We start from the raw sequence: 17,845 nt of genomic DNA, 5'->3' as shown, positions 1-17,845 counted from the left end.
AGACTGAGGCAGGAGGATCACTTTAGTCAAGGAGTTTAAAGCCAGCCTGGGTATTATAGCAAGACTGTGTGTTAAACACACACACACACACACACACACACAAAATTCACTCACAAATTTTGCCCTTTTGAGTTGCTGGATACAAATTGGCCATTTTTATTAAATGGGTAAGGTGTCTACTGTTGACACTTTTTTAACAGACTATTAAGAATAAGTGTATCTTATATGTGCAAAATAAGTTATTTACAACTTATTTATAAAATAAGTTGATTTACAAGGCGATTTGTACACTCTTCATTTTGTTTCTTAGAACAGACCTGTGCCAGTGGATGCAATTTCATAAGGATAGAAAAGAAACCCTGAGAAATAGTTTTTTATTAAGACAGTTGCTATTCTCAATTGTATATGTTAGTAGACAGCATATAAAAGCTAACTGCTTTATAGTTTTCTTAAAATTACTGTGGTGTTTGTAGTTTTTGGAGCATCTTTGTCTCTCTTCCATTTTATTATATGATATTCAACAATATAGCAATGTCTTGTTACTTAAGAGAGACAGTTCTTAGGCCACCCATTCTTATTTTTTTAAGTAGTTTTATTAGAAAAAAATGTGTTCAAAAATTTTCTTTTTTTTTTTTTCAAAATAGGGCTGAAATATATATGGTGTGATAACAGCTTCAGCTGGCTCACATAACCAAAATTAGACTTGCCCCACTTCTGAGGAACTTAGAACTTTGACCCAGCTTAGAACATACATCAGAATAATGTGATTTTCCTTTATAAGAGGAAAGTATAATTAAAAGAAATTAGAATAAGGGCACATTCATTGTCCATTTACTCTGGGTCAGGCACTATTTTAAGTACTTTACATGGATAATCTAATTTTACTTTCACAATAGCCCCATTATTTTCTGTGGTGCTAATATCTCCATTTTATGAGTGAGAAAACTATAAATTAGTAAAGATAAGATTAAGCGGCTGGGATTGTGGCTCAGTGGTAGATCACTTGCCTAGCATGTGTGAGGCACTGGGTTCGATTCTCAGCACGGCATATAAACAAATAAATGAATAAAGGTTCATCAATAACTAATAGAAAATTTTTTTAAAAAGATTGAATATGGTTTTAACCAAAATAGTTTTTGTAGACCACCCTTTATAAAAATTCAAGTTCCGTGTTTATGAACATCCCCATGGCAGGTTATCATTGTGCTCCTCTTCAGTACAACAAAGTGATGAATTTCCCCCAACTTTAATGGATTCCTTCTTTCTAGTAGCAGATCTTAAGTTGTTCACTTAGCACAGCTGTCAAAACAAGAAAATCAAAACCTGAGAGGGCAGTAGCAGATCAGATAGAGGTAGAAGACATTGTGGTGGCAGTGGGATTAGCAAACCTCAGGACAGGCTCTTAACCAGAAACTCGGTTTCCTCAGAATGCAATATTTACACATTAAGCAGTCATCATGTGATAAGAGGAGAGATAGGAAGAGAGGGATATGGTGGATTTCCTTTGGTAGCAATGAAAAATAATCAGCTTCTGCCTATCTAAAAATTATGCTATTCCCTCTTCATTTCTTCAAATGAATTATTATGTTGTCCATGCAATATACTGAGTGAGTTTCTGTCATACATCAGCCAAAAAGTCTCTCTGCGAAAGTTTGGGAAAAAATCCTACTGCTTTCAACTTAAAGTAGGAAAAAAAAAATGCCACTTTCTTCCTTAGGTATAACTAAGTCAGATTGTGTGTTTGGATCCCCTTCACCTAGCCCTTTGAGACCAGCTGGTACATTTGTTCAGGTAAACCTAGCTCAAAGACATGCTTTTTATTCATGGAACACTTCCTGAGCTCTGGGCCTTCCTTCCTCCTGGCTAACTAACCTTCCTTGCTCCCAGCCTCTGCGCCATGTGTGTGCACTGTGTGGCGAGGTTTGCGGGGCACCAGACAGCAGGTCCTTATTAAAGTACTCCTGCATGTGTGTCTGTCTTTCCAATTAACTTGCAAAATTCTGCCACCCACGTGCCTAACTTCAGCTCTCCTTGGAAATGGTTTCATTTTTAAGGCTGTTTCAGACACTCTTCCTTTCTCTTTTGTAAACCAGTCTATTTCATTTTTTAGGCAGTGCTTTTATATGAAGACAAAAAGAAACAAAAAACAACAATATTTTTGAGTCCCCAGTCAGGTATGTGGGTTTTAAAAAAACAAATGTATGTTATTTTATTTACTGCATATTTTACCACATGCCTTTTGAGACTCTTCCTTTGACTAAGTGGTTTAAACAGGGACCAGACATCAGAATCCTTTGAGGAAACTTTCAGAAATACACTTGCTTTCCCTCGCTTTCATTTCCTAAGTGTGATTCTTCAGTGATTCAGCATGGGCCTGTGTATTTTTTGAATGCTCCAGGTGATTCTTAACCTCTTTCTCCAACCCTGTAAGAAACACAGTGCTCAGTTAATTGTTCCCCTCCCATGTTTTTTATTTCTGCTTTAAAATTGCCACCATCTGGCCAGCCATGTATTCTTAATAGAGATTGTTTGCTGTGCACCAAAGGAAGAAAAGGAAAATAATAGCCTACACTCCTCCACTCTTTCCTTTTCAGCTATTTCACTTATGTATTATTTCAACAGATTTGATTAAGCCCCCCACCTATTTAACTGCAGCACACTGAACTCTATGCTCCATATACCACAGTGAACAAGCAAAGCCCCTTCTTTCATTTACTGTACATTCTTATCAAAAGAGAAGATAAAAAATAATGATAAATGAAAAAGTAATAAGAAAGAGTAATCATACAGCAACTGATGCCAAGAAGATATAAAGCAAGAAAGGGAAAGAGAATATTGGATAGGAAAGTGTCCTCTGCTGAAGTAACATTAAAGCCAAGAATCAAATAAAATGAAAGGACAAGTGAAGAGGAAATTGGAGTTGCAGCTAAAAATATTTCTTGTCCTCCATCCTCACATAGGCACTGTTGCAGGAAAGGAGTAAGGGAGGGGAATGAAGGGTTGTTGATAGGAGGTGAAATCTGAAGCTCCTTTGGCAGTGGAGGGACTGGAGTTTTTTTCTCCAGGCGAGATGAAAAGCTCTTGGAGAGTTTTTCAGCCACAGAGTGATATTATCTGAAGTCCCTTTTAAAAGGTTTATTATGGCTGCTGGATTGAGATTAGGGTGAAAACAACTAGAGGAGCATCTTTGGCATATGCCTATAATCCCAGTGATTCTGGAGGCTGAGGCAGGAGGATAACCAGTTCAAGGCCACCCTCAGCAATTTAGCAAGATTTCGTCTCAGAAGGCTGGAGGTATGTTAGAACACCCCTGGATCCAATTCCCAGTGCCACTTGAAGGGAAAAACAAAACAAAAAAACCCAGAGCATTACCACAGTAGTTCAGAAGAGAGATGGTGGCTTAGACTTAGAAAAGGTGGAAGAAGTAAGGACAGGTCAAGTTCCACATACTGAAGAATACCAACAAGATTTATTGATGGATTGGATGGTCAGGTATGAGTCAAAGATAACACTGCAGCCTTTAGCCTGAGCACTGAAGGAATGGAGGTTAGATTCACTGTCTTTGGCATAAAGAATTAAGACAGAAGTAGAGGTCATTTGATAGCTGTGGATAGCCAAGGAGAGATGTCAAGTAGCCAGTTGGGCATACAAACCTGGCATCTGTTTAGGAAGGAAGTTCAGGCTAGAAAACCAAATGTGGGTATTGTCACTGTATACATCGTATTTCAAGCCCCTGTGTCTTAGGTCACTAGCATGTAAACACATGAGAAAAGAAAAGCTTTGAAGACTGGAAATAGAAGGAGGCAAAGAGAGAAAGTGGTCACTGAAGGAAGGGAAGGAACTAGAGAAAGAGATCCTGGAGACCATGTGGAGAATGTGCTTCTCAGAGGAGGGCTTGACTTAACTGCAGCTCAGAGTTCTGTTGAGACATAGATGGAATTAAATGTGGGATTTGGCATAAACATTGGATTTGGCAATGAGGAACTGATTGATTTTGAAAAGCAACATTTCTTTGGAGTGGAGGAGAAAAAAAACCTGAATATAGTAAAGTCAAGGAATGCTTGAAGAGGAAGTATAGGTTGCCTAACTTCAGCTGTGGGTAGAAGCCAGGGCCCTAACCTATGGAACATGCTGGAAGGGAAAGAAAGGGTGGGGAGCTGCAAGGATCTGAGGTATAGTTTTTAGTTCCTAAAAGGGGAGGGATAAAATTGAGTTGGAAGAGCAAAAGCAAAGTGACTTTAACTGATTAACATTTTTAGCATTTTTTTAGTAAGAAAGAATGAAACTAAAACACAATGTAAACACCTGAGTCCTGGCCTGCAGACACCCTAAGTAACTTAGCTTAATCAATCTCTTTTTATCAGTTCCTCTTTGGAAATTAAGCAAACAGACCATGTGTAGTCTTTTTTTTTAAAAAATGATTATGTAGTTTATAAGAAAACTTTTTGAACTTTAAAAATTCGTAGGTATAACCTACTGTGTGTGAATGTAATATAAAGCAACCCACATACAGTAATTGCCCTTATCTATGGTTTCACTCTACTGTAGTTCCAGCTACCTGTGGTCAACCAAGATTTGCAAGAATAGTACAATAAAGTATTTTTGAGAGGGACCACATTCACATAATTTTATTATTATGATCATTTTATTTAATTGTTAATCTCTTTATAAATTAAACTTTATCATTGGTATGTATTGGAAAAGATTAGTATACATGGGGTTCAGTACTATCTGCAGTTTCAGGCATCCACTGGGGGTCTTAGAACCCATTCCCTTGGGATAAGTGAGAACTACTGTATTCTTTGCTCAGCTTTTATACACTATTGCATCTTAATGCTAGGAGAAGTGTTTGCTTTTAGACTAGGGAGATGCCTATGCCAGGTACAGAGTGAGGATTCTTAACTGTCCCTTTGCATCAGTGTCAGTTATTGAGGAACAGCCATTGCAGATCCAAAGCAGGTTCCCGAGCCCACAGCAGAGAGAGCTCTCCTTCCATGGTCTGTCTGGCCCAGTCTGTCAAGGCAAGGCACCTTGATTACAACCTCATAAAGCTGAGAAAGCTCTAGACATAGGAGTATTCAGTTGTCTCTGAGTTATTAACACAAAAATTAATAGAAGTATTAACTTATTCAAATATTTAAGTGTCTATAAATAATCTAAACAGAGCTAGACATTTCTTTGATGTGTGAGTTTCACACTTGGGTAGGTGAAAGTTTAATGATTGGACAAAGCATTTAAAGTGGCATCATCTCTTCACAATGAAAATTTAAAAGAAATAGAGGTTGAAATTGGTTGGTAGAATGAAATCAGATCATTCAAAGAGAAGGAATCAGAAATCTTCACTTAGACACAAAAAGGGGTTGGTACATGAAAAGCAGGTAAGAGTTCCAAGAGAAAATAAAAGAACAACTAATTCCTGAGAAGGTATGTAATTGTTCTCAGTGGAATATATAGACGAAAAAATAAGAAATTTTTGTTTTTGTTTTCTTTTGGGTACAGCCCCCAAACCCAATAGGCAGAAGAAAAGTGAGAATGGGGCCTACTGTGAGGCAGGTTGATTGATCAACAGAAACGTGAAAGATGGGTGAGAAGACTGATGGGCTGGATCACAACCAGGCAGACCTTGGAAGGACACCACCAGAGGGAAGGGTGTGGGAAACAGACTCAACCAGTTGGTGGGACTTTTTTTTCCCATGGATCCTCTGAGAGTTTGAGGATCAGGGAGATACCATGTGTAAACAAGCAAAAGGAATGTTATTTTTATAATTGTTAGCCCTGAGCAGATGTTTCCAAAAACATTTTACATAGGAAAAATACCAGTCCTTGCTTGGTCAAAATGTTCACATTGGCTAGAATTAGAGAGCACAGTGTTTAAAAACATTGGTTCTGCAGTCAGATTCCCTGGTTTGAGCCCTAGCTTTGTGATGTTGAGAAACCTCTTTATTCAGTGTCCTCATCTGTGAAAAAGGGGTATCATAATATCTGACAGGTAAGGATATTGAGAAGTCTATGTAAAAGCACATGAAACAGCATCTATATATAGTGAAAGCATGGAAAAGGTTCATGGTGATGATTGCATTGACACACCATTTTTGTGGGGTATCACCAGGTCTGCAGGTGCCAGCATTGTTCCTGCTAAAGCTAATACACATCTTGTGCTGGGCACTGTGTCATATGCCTATAATCTCAATGACTAGGGAGGCTGAGGCAGAACGATCACAAGTTCCTAGTCTAGCCTGGGCAACTTAAAGAGACTCTGTCTCAAACTAAAAAAGACTTGAGAATGTAACTCAGTAATAGAGTACCCTGGGTTCAATCCCCAGCCCCATCCCATCCCACCCTACCCCCCAAAAAAGCTTCACACATCTTAAAAGTAAAATTTTACCCCTATTTTATAATATTTTTAATGGTTGGGGGGAGACACAGATGATAGAGAAATAGAAATGACATTGTCAGTTGACAATAATTTAGGGTTTCTTCTGGTTTAAATTAATAAATTTTTGAGCTACTGAAATAACTTACCAACTTAAATTTATTACAGAAAAAAAATTATAGGTGGTTAAAATGCATTCTTTCCAATAAATTGTACTCTTTGAGTAAGTATAAGGCAGCTGTGATGCTGTCATATTTTCTCAGGATAAGTTTTTGTAAATTATTTATGTTGTTACAAATGTGAACTATGTTTCAATTATAAATAGAATTAATTTCCCCAAAGCACTTCCTTTTCGTAGTTCAAGTATATCTGTGACACTAGTAGTTTCCTAAAGAGCATATCTCAGTATAGACAGCTTTTGCTCTCACATATTAGCTGTATGGACCTTGGTTAAAAAATTAGTTTCTCTGGGACTGGGGTTGTGGCTCAGCAGTAGAGTACTTGCCTAGCAAGGCCCTGGGTTCAATCCTCAGCACCACATAAAAATAAATAAAATAAAAAAATAAATAAAATAAAAAGGTATTGTGTCCAATGATAACTAAATAATAAATATTTTTTTAAAGGAGAGAGAGAAAATCTTTTTTTTTTTTTTTTTTTTTTTTTTTGTAGATGGACATAACACAATGCCTTTATTTTTTTATGTGATGCTGAGAATCGAACCAGGGTCCTGCTTATGCTAGGCAAGCGCTCTATTGCTGAGCCACAATCCCAGCCCCAATAAATATTTTTTTTTAAAATTAGTTTCTCTGAGCTCCAGATGTCTTATCAAATTGGCACCATCTATCTCACAGGGTGCTAAGAAGATTAAAGTACCCACCAATACCAAGCACCCCATCAAGTTCTTTCTTCTCCTGATATCAGGCTCCTGTCCTTTCCATTAGGCTATTTATAGAGTTATTAACTCCCTAATAAAATAATAATGGATAGAATGTTCTGGAAATTTCCTTGCTGTTTGATATTACTTCTCTCTGCCACATGCAGACATCTAGCACAATACCTTAAATATTCAGGCCCAAATGGGGCAGCAGTCAAAAACACAAGTTTGAGAGTCAGGCATTTGAGTTAAAATTTAGCCCAACCATTTACTAGTTGTGTGACATCTGTCTGGTTCTCCAAGCTCCCTGTGCCTCAGTTTCCTGATCAGTTAGTTGGGGCTAACACCCCACAGGACCATAGTGAGGATTAACTTCATTTAGATAAAACACCTAACAGAGCCTCAGGTCTATTTCATCAGTCAGTAAATTATAGTCAGCAAATTATTTGTTGTTGTCTTTAACCGTCTACACCCTGCCACAACTTGTCTTTTAAATCTATAGGGCAAATAAGCCCTGGGATTTCTGTAGGGTTGTTTTTGTTTGTTTGTGGGTTTTTTTTATGTTTTTTTGTTGTTGTTGTTTTGGTTTTTTTTTTGTTTTGTTTTGGTTTTGATACTGGGAAGTGAATCCAGGGGTACTTTACCACTGAGCTACATCTTTACCCTTTTTATTTTTTATTTCGAGATAGGGTCTTGTTAAGTTCCTGAGGCTAACTTTGAATTGTGCAACACCATACCCAGCTCACACTGGAAATTTTTTAAGAGTATGTGGGGCCAGGCATAGTGGGGCACACTTGTAATCCCAGCATCTTGGGAGGCTGAGACAGGAGGATTGAGAGTTCAAAGCAGTTCTGCAAGACCCTGTCTCTAAATAAAATATTAAAAAAGGGCTGGATATGCTTGGTCATTGAGCAGCCCAGGGTTCAATCCCCGATACTAAAAAAAAAAAAAAAAAAAAAAAAAAAAATCCTCCTGCATCCTTTTTTAAAACAAAAATGAACAGAAAATCAGTACTTCTGTCTTTTCATGTATTCCCTTTTAATCCCATGCTGTGAAATCTTAAAAATTGTAAATGCTGCAAGACATTGGTAGATATCTTTTCTCATACTGATGTATAAACGACTTTTATCACTGAGCAGAATTTTAAAGCCTACCCATTAAAAAAAATAATAAAAAAGCATTCCTCCTTATGATAATAAATTTAAAATAGAAATAGTTTTACAAATAACATGGGAAGAACTCATTGTCAGTGAATATAGATCATTCTTTGATACCTTTTCTTAATATTCCAGTCTACAAATATATCATTATGTATTTAATTGTTCCTATTGATTAATCTCATACTTAATCTATAATAAAGACATTTCTATGAATTGGATTTTAAAGCTTTTTGTTAAATCTTAAAGTGTAAAAATTTCTACATTGATTTTTTTACAATTTCAGGCTATATCATTGATCATGTAACAAATGTTACATATTTTGATTAAAATTTACATTTTATGTTTACTTACTGATGAAAATTACTTTCATTAAATGAGGTATTTATGAAATATTTCCCCATGAATTCATGTATATTTAGATCAGTGCTACTTATTGCGTGAGTGAAAGTAGTTTTTTATCATTTCTAATCCTAAACTTTTTTGTTTTACAATTTGTATACATTGTGAAAGTTCATTTGGCTTTATAGTAGTAAATTCAAATAGTAAATTACTTTAAGAGTTTGGAAATGGAAACTGTATTTTAATTAACAATGACATCCAATTATTTAATTCCTTCTTAATTATATGACCAAAAATTATATAGGGATATGTCATCAAAAATTATTTGTATTGGTCATCCAGTATCAATGTAATTTTTTTTTAATTTTCCATATAAATAAGACTTATTTTCTGCTTTTTCTACAAACATATCTTATAGATCTTTCAATATCACTGCACAGAGACCCAGTTCACCCACTATCAATGTAATTTTATAAAAGCTGAAAATTGGGGTTTTTATTAGAAGCATTCACATTTACTATGGCTATATCAGCATTTTGTTTGCCTCCTTTCCTCCTCACAATGTTACTATGAAAAGGCTGTAAAGTACTATGAAAAAACACTGAGTAACAGTACACAGGTACAGAGTTAAGTTTCAATTTGCTGTAGGAACAGAGTGAACAGTGCATCATTTAAGAGACATTCTCAGACTCCTGTCTTGAAAAAGTCTATATATACTCCATATAAGAGGCCAAGTTTTTTTCACCTCTGGGAAATGCACCACAGTAAGATTTGGATAGTTAGGAGATTTATGCCTTTCTTTTGTGAAGTGGAAAAGGAATAATTGTGAAAGGGGTGTTGGAAAAAGAAGTGGGAAAGCTGGAAATTGGCTCATTTTTTATTTTATTTTGTTTATTTTTTCTTTTTAGTTATATATGACAGTAGAATGTATTTTGACATATCATATATACAATGGAGTATAACTTCCCATTCTTGTGGTTATATATGATATGGAATTACACTGGTCTTATATTCATATATGAACATATTAACATTATGTCTTGATTCATTCTACTGTCTTTCCCATTCCTATCCCTGCCCCCCATCCCCTGGAAATAGGCTTTCTTAAAACTATCCTTTGAGCTTTGTAATGTTGTGAACATCCAATAAAAAAAAAAAAAAAAAAAAAAAAACTATCCTTACCTACATGCCCTGTCAAGTAGGCTGAGAACACATGGACACCTGTTTATGTAACACTATAATGAATGTTTGTGTATTTGCCTATTTTTCAGGATAAATCCTCACTTATGATAGATTAGAGTGTGTACATTTTGACCATGATGCCACTACTGTCAATCTATAACTGTTGACAATCCCAGAGAGTTAATGAATAATGTTTCTCAAACACTGACTTCATGGGGATAGTCTTTATATTTTACCAATCTGAATTTCTGTGATAACCATTGAAATCTTAACATTTTTCACATTTTCATTACATCTTCTTATTTATGGATTTGTATTTTTATATCAGAGTATTCATTTCTATTTTTAGGAGCATCTTTTGCACAGGAGTTCATTCACGCTTTGTCAGATGTGTTACAAGAATCTTCACTTCACCATCAACAACTCTTATTTCATCCTCACTTAGATATGTTTGCCATACATGTTTGTTTGTTTTAATAGTTTGATTTAGCCAATGTTTAGGTGATTTCAAACCATGTGTAAAAATTTTATAAATTTTATGTTTTTCCCTTAGATTATATAAAAGTTCCATTCATTTTCAATTCCAATAATTTGGGGGGCTTGGGGGTTTTGTTTGTTTTTTCTTTTTTTGGTACCAGGGATTGAACCCAGGGGCACTTAACCACGGAGCCACATCCTTAGCCCTATTTATTTTTTTTTAATTTTGAGATGGGGTCTCGCTAAGTTGCTTAGGGCTTTGCTGTGTTGCTGAGGCTGGCTTTGAACTTGCCATCCTCCTGCTTCAGCCTCTCATGTCATTAGTACTGTTCTTAGAAAAATATTTAAGATTTTGAGAAAAGCATGAAACAGGTTCAAAAAATATAATCTATCTTATAGACAACTGACTTTTTTTGCATATCTTCTTTTTAATCTTTGATTCTAAATAAAAGACTATTAAGATAGTAGAAGTACCCTTTAACTGTCATCACCAGGCCCATCTCTCTCAGGTCCCACTCTACCCAAGAAGCATCCATTATTATAAGTTAACTCTTACATGTGTGTACTTGATGAATTTTTACATTTAAATGGCATATTGTAAACTTTAAAATAAGAATATTCCCCACCTATTTTTCATATCTAGTTAAAAATTTTAAGATTTTTATATGCTGCTATATATATTTAGTATTTTGTACAATATTCCACTATATGAATACAAAATATTTATGTTTTTATTGCCTAGGATATGGGCATTTATACCTGGGTCTTATATTTTGCTGTTATAAGCAGTACTGTAATGAACATCCTTGTGGGAGTCTTCCTTGAGCATGTATGAGAGATTCTATAGGTTAGTATACCTACAAGTGAAATCCTTACATCATAGTATATGTGCATTTTAGTTAGATACTATTAAATTACCATCTTACTGGCTAAACAATTGCAGCTCCCACCAGTAGTGTCTGAGCTATTTCCACACATCACATCCTTACAAATACTTGATTTTGTCAGAATTTTAATTTTTGCAAATTTGACGGACGAAAACTATTTTGGTGGTATTCATGCACGTCTATATTTTCTTGACTTTAGTAATGCTAAGTACTTTTTTTACATATATTTAGCCACTTTTTCTCTTTTGTATATATTTTTTCTTTGCCCAGATACCTGTTGGTGTTCATCTTTTCTATATTGACTTATAAGTCCTTTAGATATGGTGATATGATATGCTTAGGAAACTCCCACCTACTATTTTTTAAGTATTTGCTACTGCTTATACTTTGACTTTTTTATATTTATATTTAATTCTGTAATTTTTGGAAATGAATGAAGAAGCAGGGATATGGTTGGAGAAAGGAAACTACTTTCTCCCTCAAAAAATATATATTTGATACAATACTAGTTATTGAATAATTCATACTTTCCCCTATTGGTTTGAAATTGCAACCTTCATTATGTCCAAGTACTCTGTTATGCATCATCCTAAAGAATTTCTCAACTCTCTCTTGTTGCATTGATCTATTTGTTTAGGCTCCAGAACAAACTTTAGTAACTGCACTACTGTATGCTTGAATTAGTAATTCTCTTTCCTGTCCTTCACTTATGAATATAATAAATTTCTTTTTTTCCTTTTATAAGTTATAAATACCATGTCACCACCCAAAACTTAATCTGCAGAGTAATGATGCAAGATATTTATTTCTGGTCCAAGAATTCTTTGCAATCTATTCTAGTTAGTTGCAAATGAGGACTCTAATCTATGTAAAGCAGAGTCTTGAAAAGTTGTGTTTATCTGCCCTCTGCACCAACATGAAAGTAACGAATGGATAAAACGTAAAGTAATCACTCTAGCAGCTTGTCTGCATTTAGAGTTGACTAAGCATATGTTTAATATGTCATATGTACTTTTTTATATCTAGTCTAATTACTTGATTCAAAACAAGTGATCATTTTGATGAAAAAAATTCTGTAATTAACAATAAGAAGTAATTTTATGATTTTTTTGAAGTGAGACTTGTTTCATTTATGTTGGGTTTTGTTTTTTCCCCTTCTCTAGGTAGCCTTTCCAGTAAATATATGACTCAGGGAAAAGCCTCATCGAAGAGGACCCAGCAGGAATCATGAGGGAAGGAAAATGCAGCACTCTAATGGCCACTCAGGCATCCCTATTCACTTGGAAAATTAGGTTCATTTCACAGGACATAGCAGCATAGATCAGGCTTCAACTTAACATTCAAGGGAAATGTCGGATTTTTTTAATTTAATGATATTAATGAGGAAAAAAAATTTTAATGTAGTCTTATCTACCACCAATCCCCATAGATTTAAGGTTTTTAATAGAAAGCCATGATGTATGTATTTAAGCCAGGTTTAAAAAAAAAAAAAAGTGTAACTAACTATGGGCCAGTATTCAATGAATACAGCTTCATGGTTTTAATTCTTTGTAAGCACACAAAAAATAGTGTGCTGAAAACCCCAAGTAAATTAACTCCTTTTTTCCCTATAAGTCCCTTTTTGTTTTGAAGAGGGGAAATTATATTTATTGTTGTTTACTGAATCCTTGTGTGGAAGCGTATCAAATATGTGTGAACTGCTACTGCTGTACTTAGGATTTACAAACATTATTTTATTGCTCTTTGTAGAAGTGATAACATAAACATGAGTATTTATGTGAGCCTTAGTGGATACACAAGTGCCACTGAGAGATCTCTGGGTGTTTTCCTCTCTAATTTTAAGTAAATTGACAGAACTACTATGCTATAAAAATGAAGTCAGGAAAACAAGTAGTTCTGTTTGCTTACTAGTAAAAACATTTTCAAGGGAAAAGTGACAAAAGTGCTTTTTACTTTTTATGATATTCAGAAATTAGGGTGGAGAACTTTTAAAAACCTTAAGATCAGTGATGCTGTCTCTGCCAATCATAAGTTTGATTGGCATCATTCTGGATCTGACTGGAGCCCTCACAGAACTGTTTCTCTAACTTCACAAGCCTTTCCAAAGTAGTACATGGTCAGAACTATGCCTCCGTTTATTTATCATTTTGAAATAAAATCAAAATTTCCACCTGTAATTTTATCCACATTATTTTCTAGTGAAAGAGTTCTAAATTTCATTAGGAAAATAAATCAAGGAGTTAGGACCATGTAAATCTCAATCCCTTCTTGTTGGGGGCGTGGGGGACAGTGCTGAGTATAGAAGCCAGGGCCTCACAAGCATTCTACCACTGCGCTATACCCCCAGCCCAAATATTCTTTAATAGGATGCACACGAAGTTCCCTTTGTTGTGTGCCCTGTGATAATTGATGTTTATCTTAACCCACTATGTGCCAGACCCTAGGTATGAACACAAAAGACACAAATTGAAGGATGCAGAGAATGTTACTGGCAAGCACTACAAATGTGAGAAAACTCAGGCATATACTCCCCACCACTACCACCACCCTCTGTCTTTTTTGGAACTAAAGATCAAACCCAAGGCTTTGTGAATGCAAAGCAGACACTTTGCCACTGAGCTACAGCCCAGCCCCGTTTTTTTATTAAAAAATAAATAAATAAAAGTACTTGAAAACATCCTAGCTATGGAAGAATCATCAAAATTAAGAACTTTAGAGGGCTGGGATTGTGGCTCAGCGGTAAAGCGCTCACCTCACACGTGCGAGACCCTGGGTTCGATCCTCAGCACCACATAAAAATAAAATGAATAAAATAAAGTTATTGTGTCCAACTGCAACTAAAAAATAAATTAATAAAAAAGAACTTTAGAATTTGAAAGTCACAGTTACAAAACAATTACTGATTGTTCCTTACTCAGTTTAAACAGACTCACCAATTACACAACCTGGGATGATCCTGCTCTACATGACTTTCTTCTCTTTGCTTAGGGCATTAATGTCAACAGGGCTACAATGTCAGTCACACTTTCTTTGAAAAGCCTATTGATGCTGTTCTGTTGTCTTCTGGCATTATAGCAGAAGAGTTCTGTTAAGACCAGCCTAATTTTTGTGTCCTGGATAGTTTTGTTTTTATACTTTGGTGCTTCTATACTGTATACTTTTTTATTTTTCCTCATAATTAAGAAAGAAAATTACCTCAGTCTAAAAATGTCTCTCCAGTGACTGGAACAAAATTCAATATGTCTCCCTATTCATTTTCTTTTTGAGAAAGTATTTTCTTTAGTTTTTGATAACTCTTCTCTTTTCTCAATATCCCATGCTCTGTCATCTTTCCTTTTCATCATGCTAGAAAACTTCTCAAGTTTAATTTTCACATGACTGGCTTGATTTTTAGTGTCACTATGCTGTTTTCTAATATGAATTTTGTCATCATTCTTTCTTAACTTACCCACACCTTCCTTTTCCTCTAGTTTACTGTTATATTTTCTTCCTTGTCATAGAAACCATGCTTTCTTGTATCCTTTTAATAATGTTAAGGTTTCCTACATTTTATTCAGATTTCTATATTAGATACTACCCAATACATTGGAGTTTGTTTGATTTTTGAATCCTCACACTGGATCTGTGGGACAATGAACAGTGTTTACCTGCAAACCTAGAGAATGGATTGCTCCTGGCTCTTCACTTGAATGATGGTCACAACCCTTTCTCAGCACTCCATGCAGAGTGTAATTCTTAAGACATTGCTGTTTTTCAATTCTAGCAGGCCTATTGGTCTTAACAAGCACCACCAGTGCTCCACTACTAATGTTTTTGTTTTGTTTGATACTGAGGTATCCAGGATGCTTTTCCATGGAGTGCTATGTTCCCAACCTTTTTTATTTTGAGAAAGGGTCTGCTGAATTGCTGAGGGTCTCACTAAGTTGCGGAGGCTGGCCTCAAACTTGTGATCCTCCTATGTCAGCCTCCCAAGTGACTGGGATTACAGGTTGCATCACCATGCCTGACTGAAATCCCCCCTTTTTTTTTAATAATAGCAGTGGTCCAGAATCAACATTTTTTTATATCTTGCTCAGTGTGGATAGTATCAGTAAAGTGCAGGTTTAAACATGTTTTTAAAATGTTCTTAGATAATACGTTTATTTTTCCTTTTGAAATGTGCTTCACAGATGGCTTCTAAGGGACAAAAATAAAAAAAATTTCCCAGGTGGGAAAAAAAAATCCTGTACAGATGAGTAGAATTCACAGTGTTACAAGGGGGAAAAGTTGGAAACAATTTTAACAGCTCCCCATAAAACTGTAAAGAAGTGCTTAGAATAGTGTGGGGTTTTTTATTGTTGTTCTTGTTTATGTTTTTGTTTCTTCTTCAAACCAGGCATTTTGGGCAGCAATAGTTTAAAAAGTGGTACTTTCACCAGGTGGAACTCTAAACTTGGGTAGGGTTGGCCCTGCCAGTTTTCTAGTTGTGTAGCAAACCTCCTAACCTCAGATAGTTAAGTTTCCATCCTATAACAAGGAAATCATACCTGCCCTTACAGAGTCATGAGGATCAAGTGAGGTCTTATTAGGGAAATGTCTAGAACTGTGAAACTAAATGCTGAAGTGCAGAATCAGATGTTTCTTCCCTTCCAAATTTTTAGCATTATTAGTGGAAATCTAAAAGTGTTTACGCCTGTTTCAACACCATAGGACAGCTGCTGCTCTGAGATAAAGCTCACATATTTCTTTTTTTTTTTAATATTTATTTTTTAGTTCTCGGCGGACATAACATCTTTGTTGGTATGTGGTGCTGAGGATCGAACCCGGGCCGCACACATGCCAGGCGAGCGCGCTACCGCTTGAGCCACATCCCCAGCCCCTAGCTCACATATTTCTTAATAGTGAAAACTTTCCTAACATATTCAGGAGACTGCCAGTTTCAAATAACATTAGGTATGCCTGATCCACTGGCAAGAAGATTATGTAACTTCATGCTTACAAGCAAAACAGCTACCCAAGTGAAAAACTGAATAGTGTGAATTTCAAAAGGAAAGAAGGGCTTTTAAACATACATGGGATCCTAGGGCTGGGATTTGGCTCAATGCACTTGCCTAACATGAACCAGGGTTTGATTCCCATCATCAAAAAACCCACAGGAAGGCTGGGTTTGTGGCTCAGTGGTACAGCACTTGTCTAGTATGTGTGAGGCACTGGGTTTGATTCTCAGCACCACATATAAATAAATGAATAAAATAAAGGTCCATCAACAACATATATATATATAATTTTTTAAAACCCCACAGGATCCTGAATTAGGAAATTAGGACTAGATTTTTTAAATAGCATCTAATGCACTAAGTTGGAGAATTTGAGTTTAAGCACCACTTGTAATAGACAAGCTGGTTCTTTTGCCCCCTCAGTTCAAAGTTGTAAGGCCAGTAGGACACAATGTGCAACAAGGTGCTTTTCAAACCTGTAAAGTGCTACGCAGCTTTACAGCTTTTCAGTAATTGAAAAAATTATGCATGGCATCTTTTAATTTTACTTTTAAGAGCAGTTTTAGTTTCATCGCAAAATTGAGCAGAGTACAGAGTTCTATATATCTCTTGTTCCCACACATGCCAACCAACCACTCCCATTATTCTGCACTACAATAGTGTATGTGTTAAAATCAATAAACCTGGTTTGACACATCATTATGCAAAGTCTGTAGTTTACATTAGGGTTCACTCTTGATGTTGTACATCATATGGGTTTTGAAAACTAAACAACACGTCCATTACAGTTTCTACAGAGTAGTTTCACAATACATGGCATCTTCATTATCAATTAACTATGTTTATTGAGTGCTGTTATGTGTCTGCACTCTTCCAAGGGTTTTTTATGTATTAACTTGTTTAATCTTCACAGTATCTGTAGGAGGAAAGGCATCAAAAATAAATACCTTATCTATCCCAAATCACCCAAAGATGAAGCCAAGACAAACCTACTACCCTACTGCCTCTCAACCCCCCATTTTCTGTTCGTATTAACAACAAAAAGTCCTGTGGATGCAATTCCTCTTCTGAAACAGGAAGACAGACTGCCTGATAATTGTGAGGTATCCTTTCAGACCTTGTATGTTTCAGAGGATCAGAGAAAAAGTGGGCTCTGAAAAACTTCTCGTTCTTTCCATTATTAAAACACTGAATAATGATCTACCCCTTCCCCCAGCATCACACCACAGAATTCCTGTCTCTATCCTAAACCTTCCCTTGTGGCTTCCCGTGTATGCCTGGGATACGGTGCCTGGTGTTCAAGAATATTGCTTAATTAAAAGGCAGAATTATGCTCCTGAGCAGCCAGACAAGGTCTCACAACAGGTACTGATAGGTACCCTCTACAAACGTGACTATTCGCCCAGTGAAGCTGGGTTCCGCATTCAGCACCAGAACAAAAATTGCGTTAGTCACCATCCTTTAGCATCCCCAGCAGTAGAGCATGCTAGAGGTGGGAAAGAGGGGAACTGCATAATACACAACTCCGCAGCAACTCTGTGCTCTTAATAACTGCCAAGTTGGACAAAAGGGAAGGG

The 17,845-nt window shown here is 36.0% G+C and overlaps 1 protein-coding gene across 9 annotated transcripts in view; it reads left to right on the top strand.

Moving 5' to 3' along the window:
* TUT7 (terminal uridylyl transferase 7) overlaps positions 1–14,159 on the top strand; it is a 60,851-nt gene extending 46,692 nt beyond the window's left edge. For 2 of the 9 annotated variants that reach the window (XM_081278779.1, XM_081278780.1), the window contains exons 27-30: positions 1,718–1,791; positions 2,111–2,174; positions 11,148–11,252; positions 12,456–14,159. In XM_081278779.1, the coding sequence (XP_081134905.1) occupies positions 1,718–1,791; positions 2,111–2,174; positions 11,148–11,230 (221 nt within the window). In that variant the 3' untranslated portion in view covers positions 11,231–11,252; positions 12,456–14,159. Of the gene's footprint in view, positions 1–1,717; positions 1,792–2,110; positions 2,175–5,499; positions 7,363–11,147; positions 11,253–12,455 lie in introns of those variants that run through there. The other 7 variants (XM_081278777.1, XM_081278781.1, XM_081278782.1 and 4 more) reach the window with 7 other exon arrangements.
* Positions 14,160–17,845: the final 3,686 nt, after the last annotated feature.

This window comes from Spermophilus citellus (assembly GCF_964194105.1).
Source record: "Spermophilus citellus genome assembly, chromosome: 2".
In the NCBI taxonomy this organism is placed as follows: domain Eukaryota; kingdom Metazoa; phylum Chordata; class Mammalia; order Rodentia; family Sciuridae; genus Spermophilus; species Spermophilus citellus.
The sequence above is the reverse complement of the archived record's forward strand: the minus strand, read 5'-3'. Positions and strand labels throughout refer to the sequence as shown.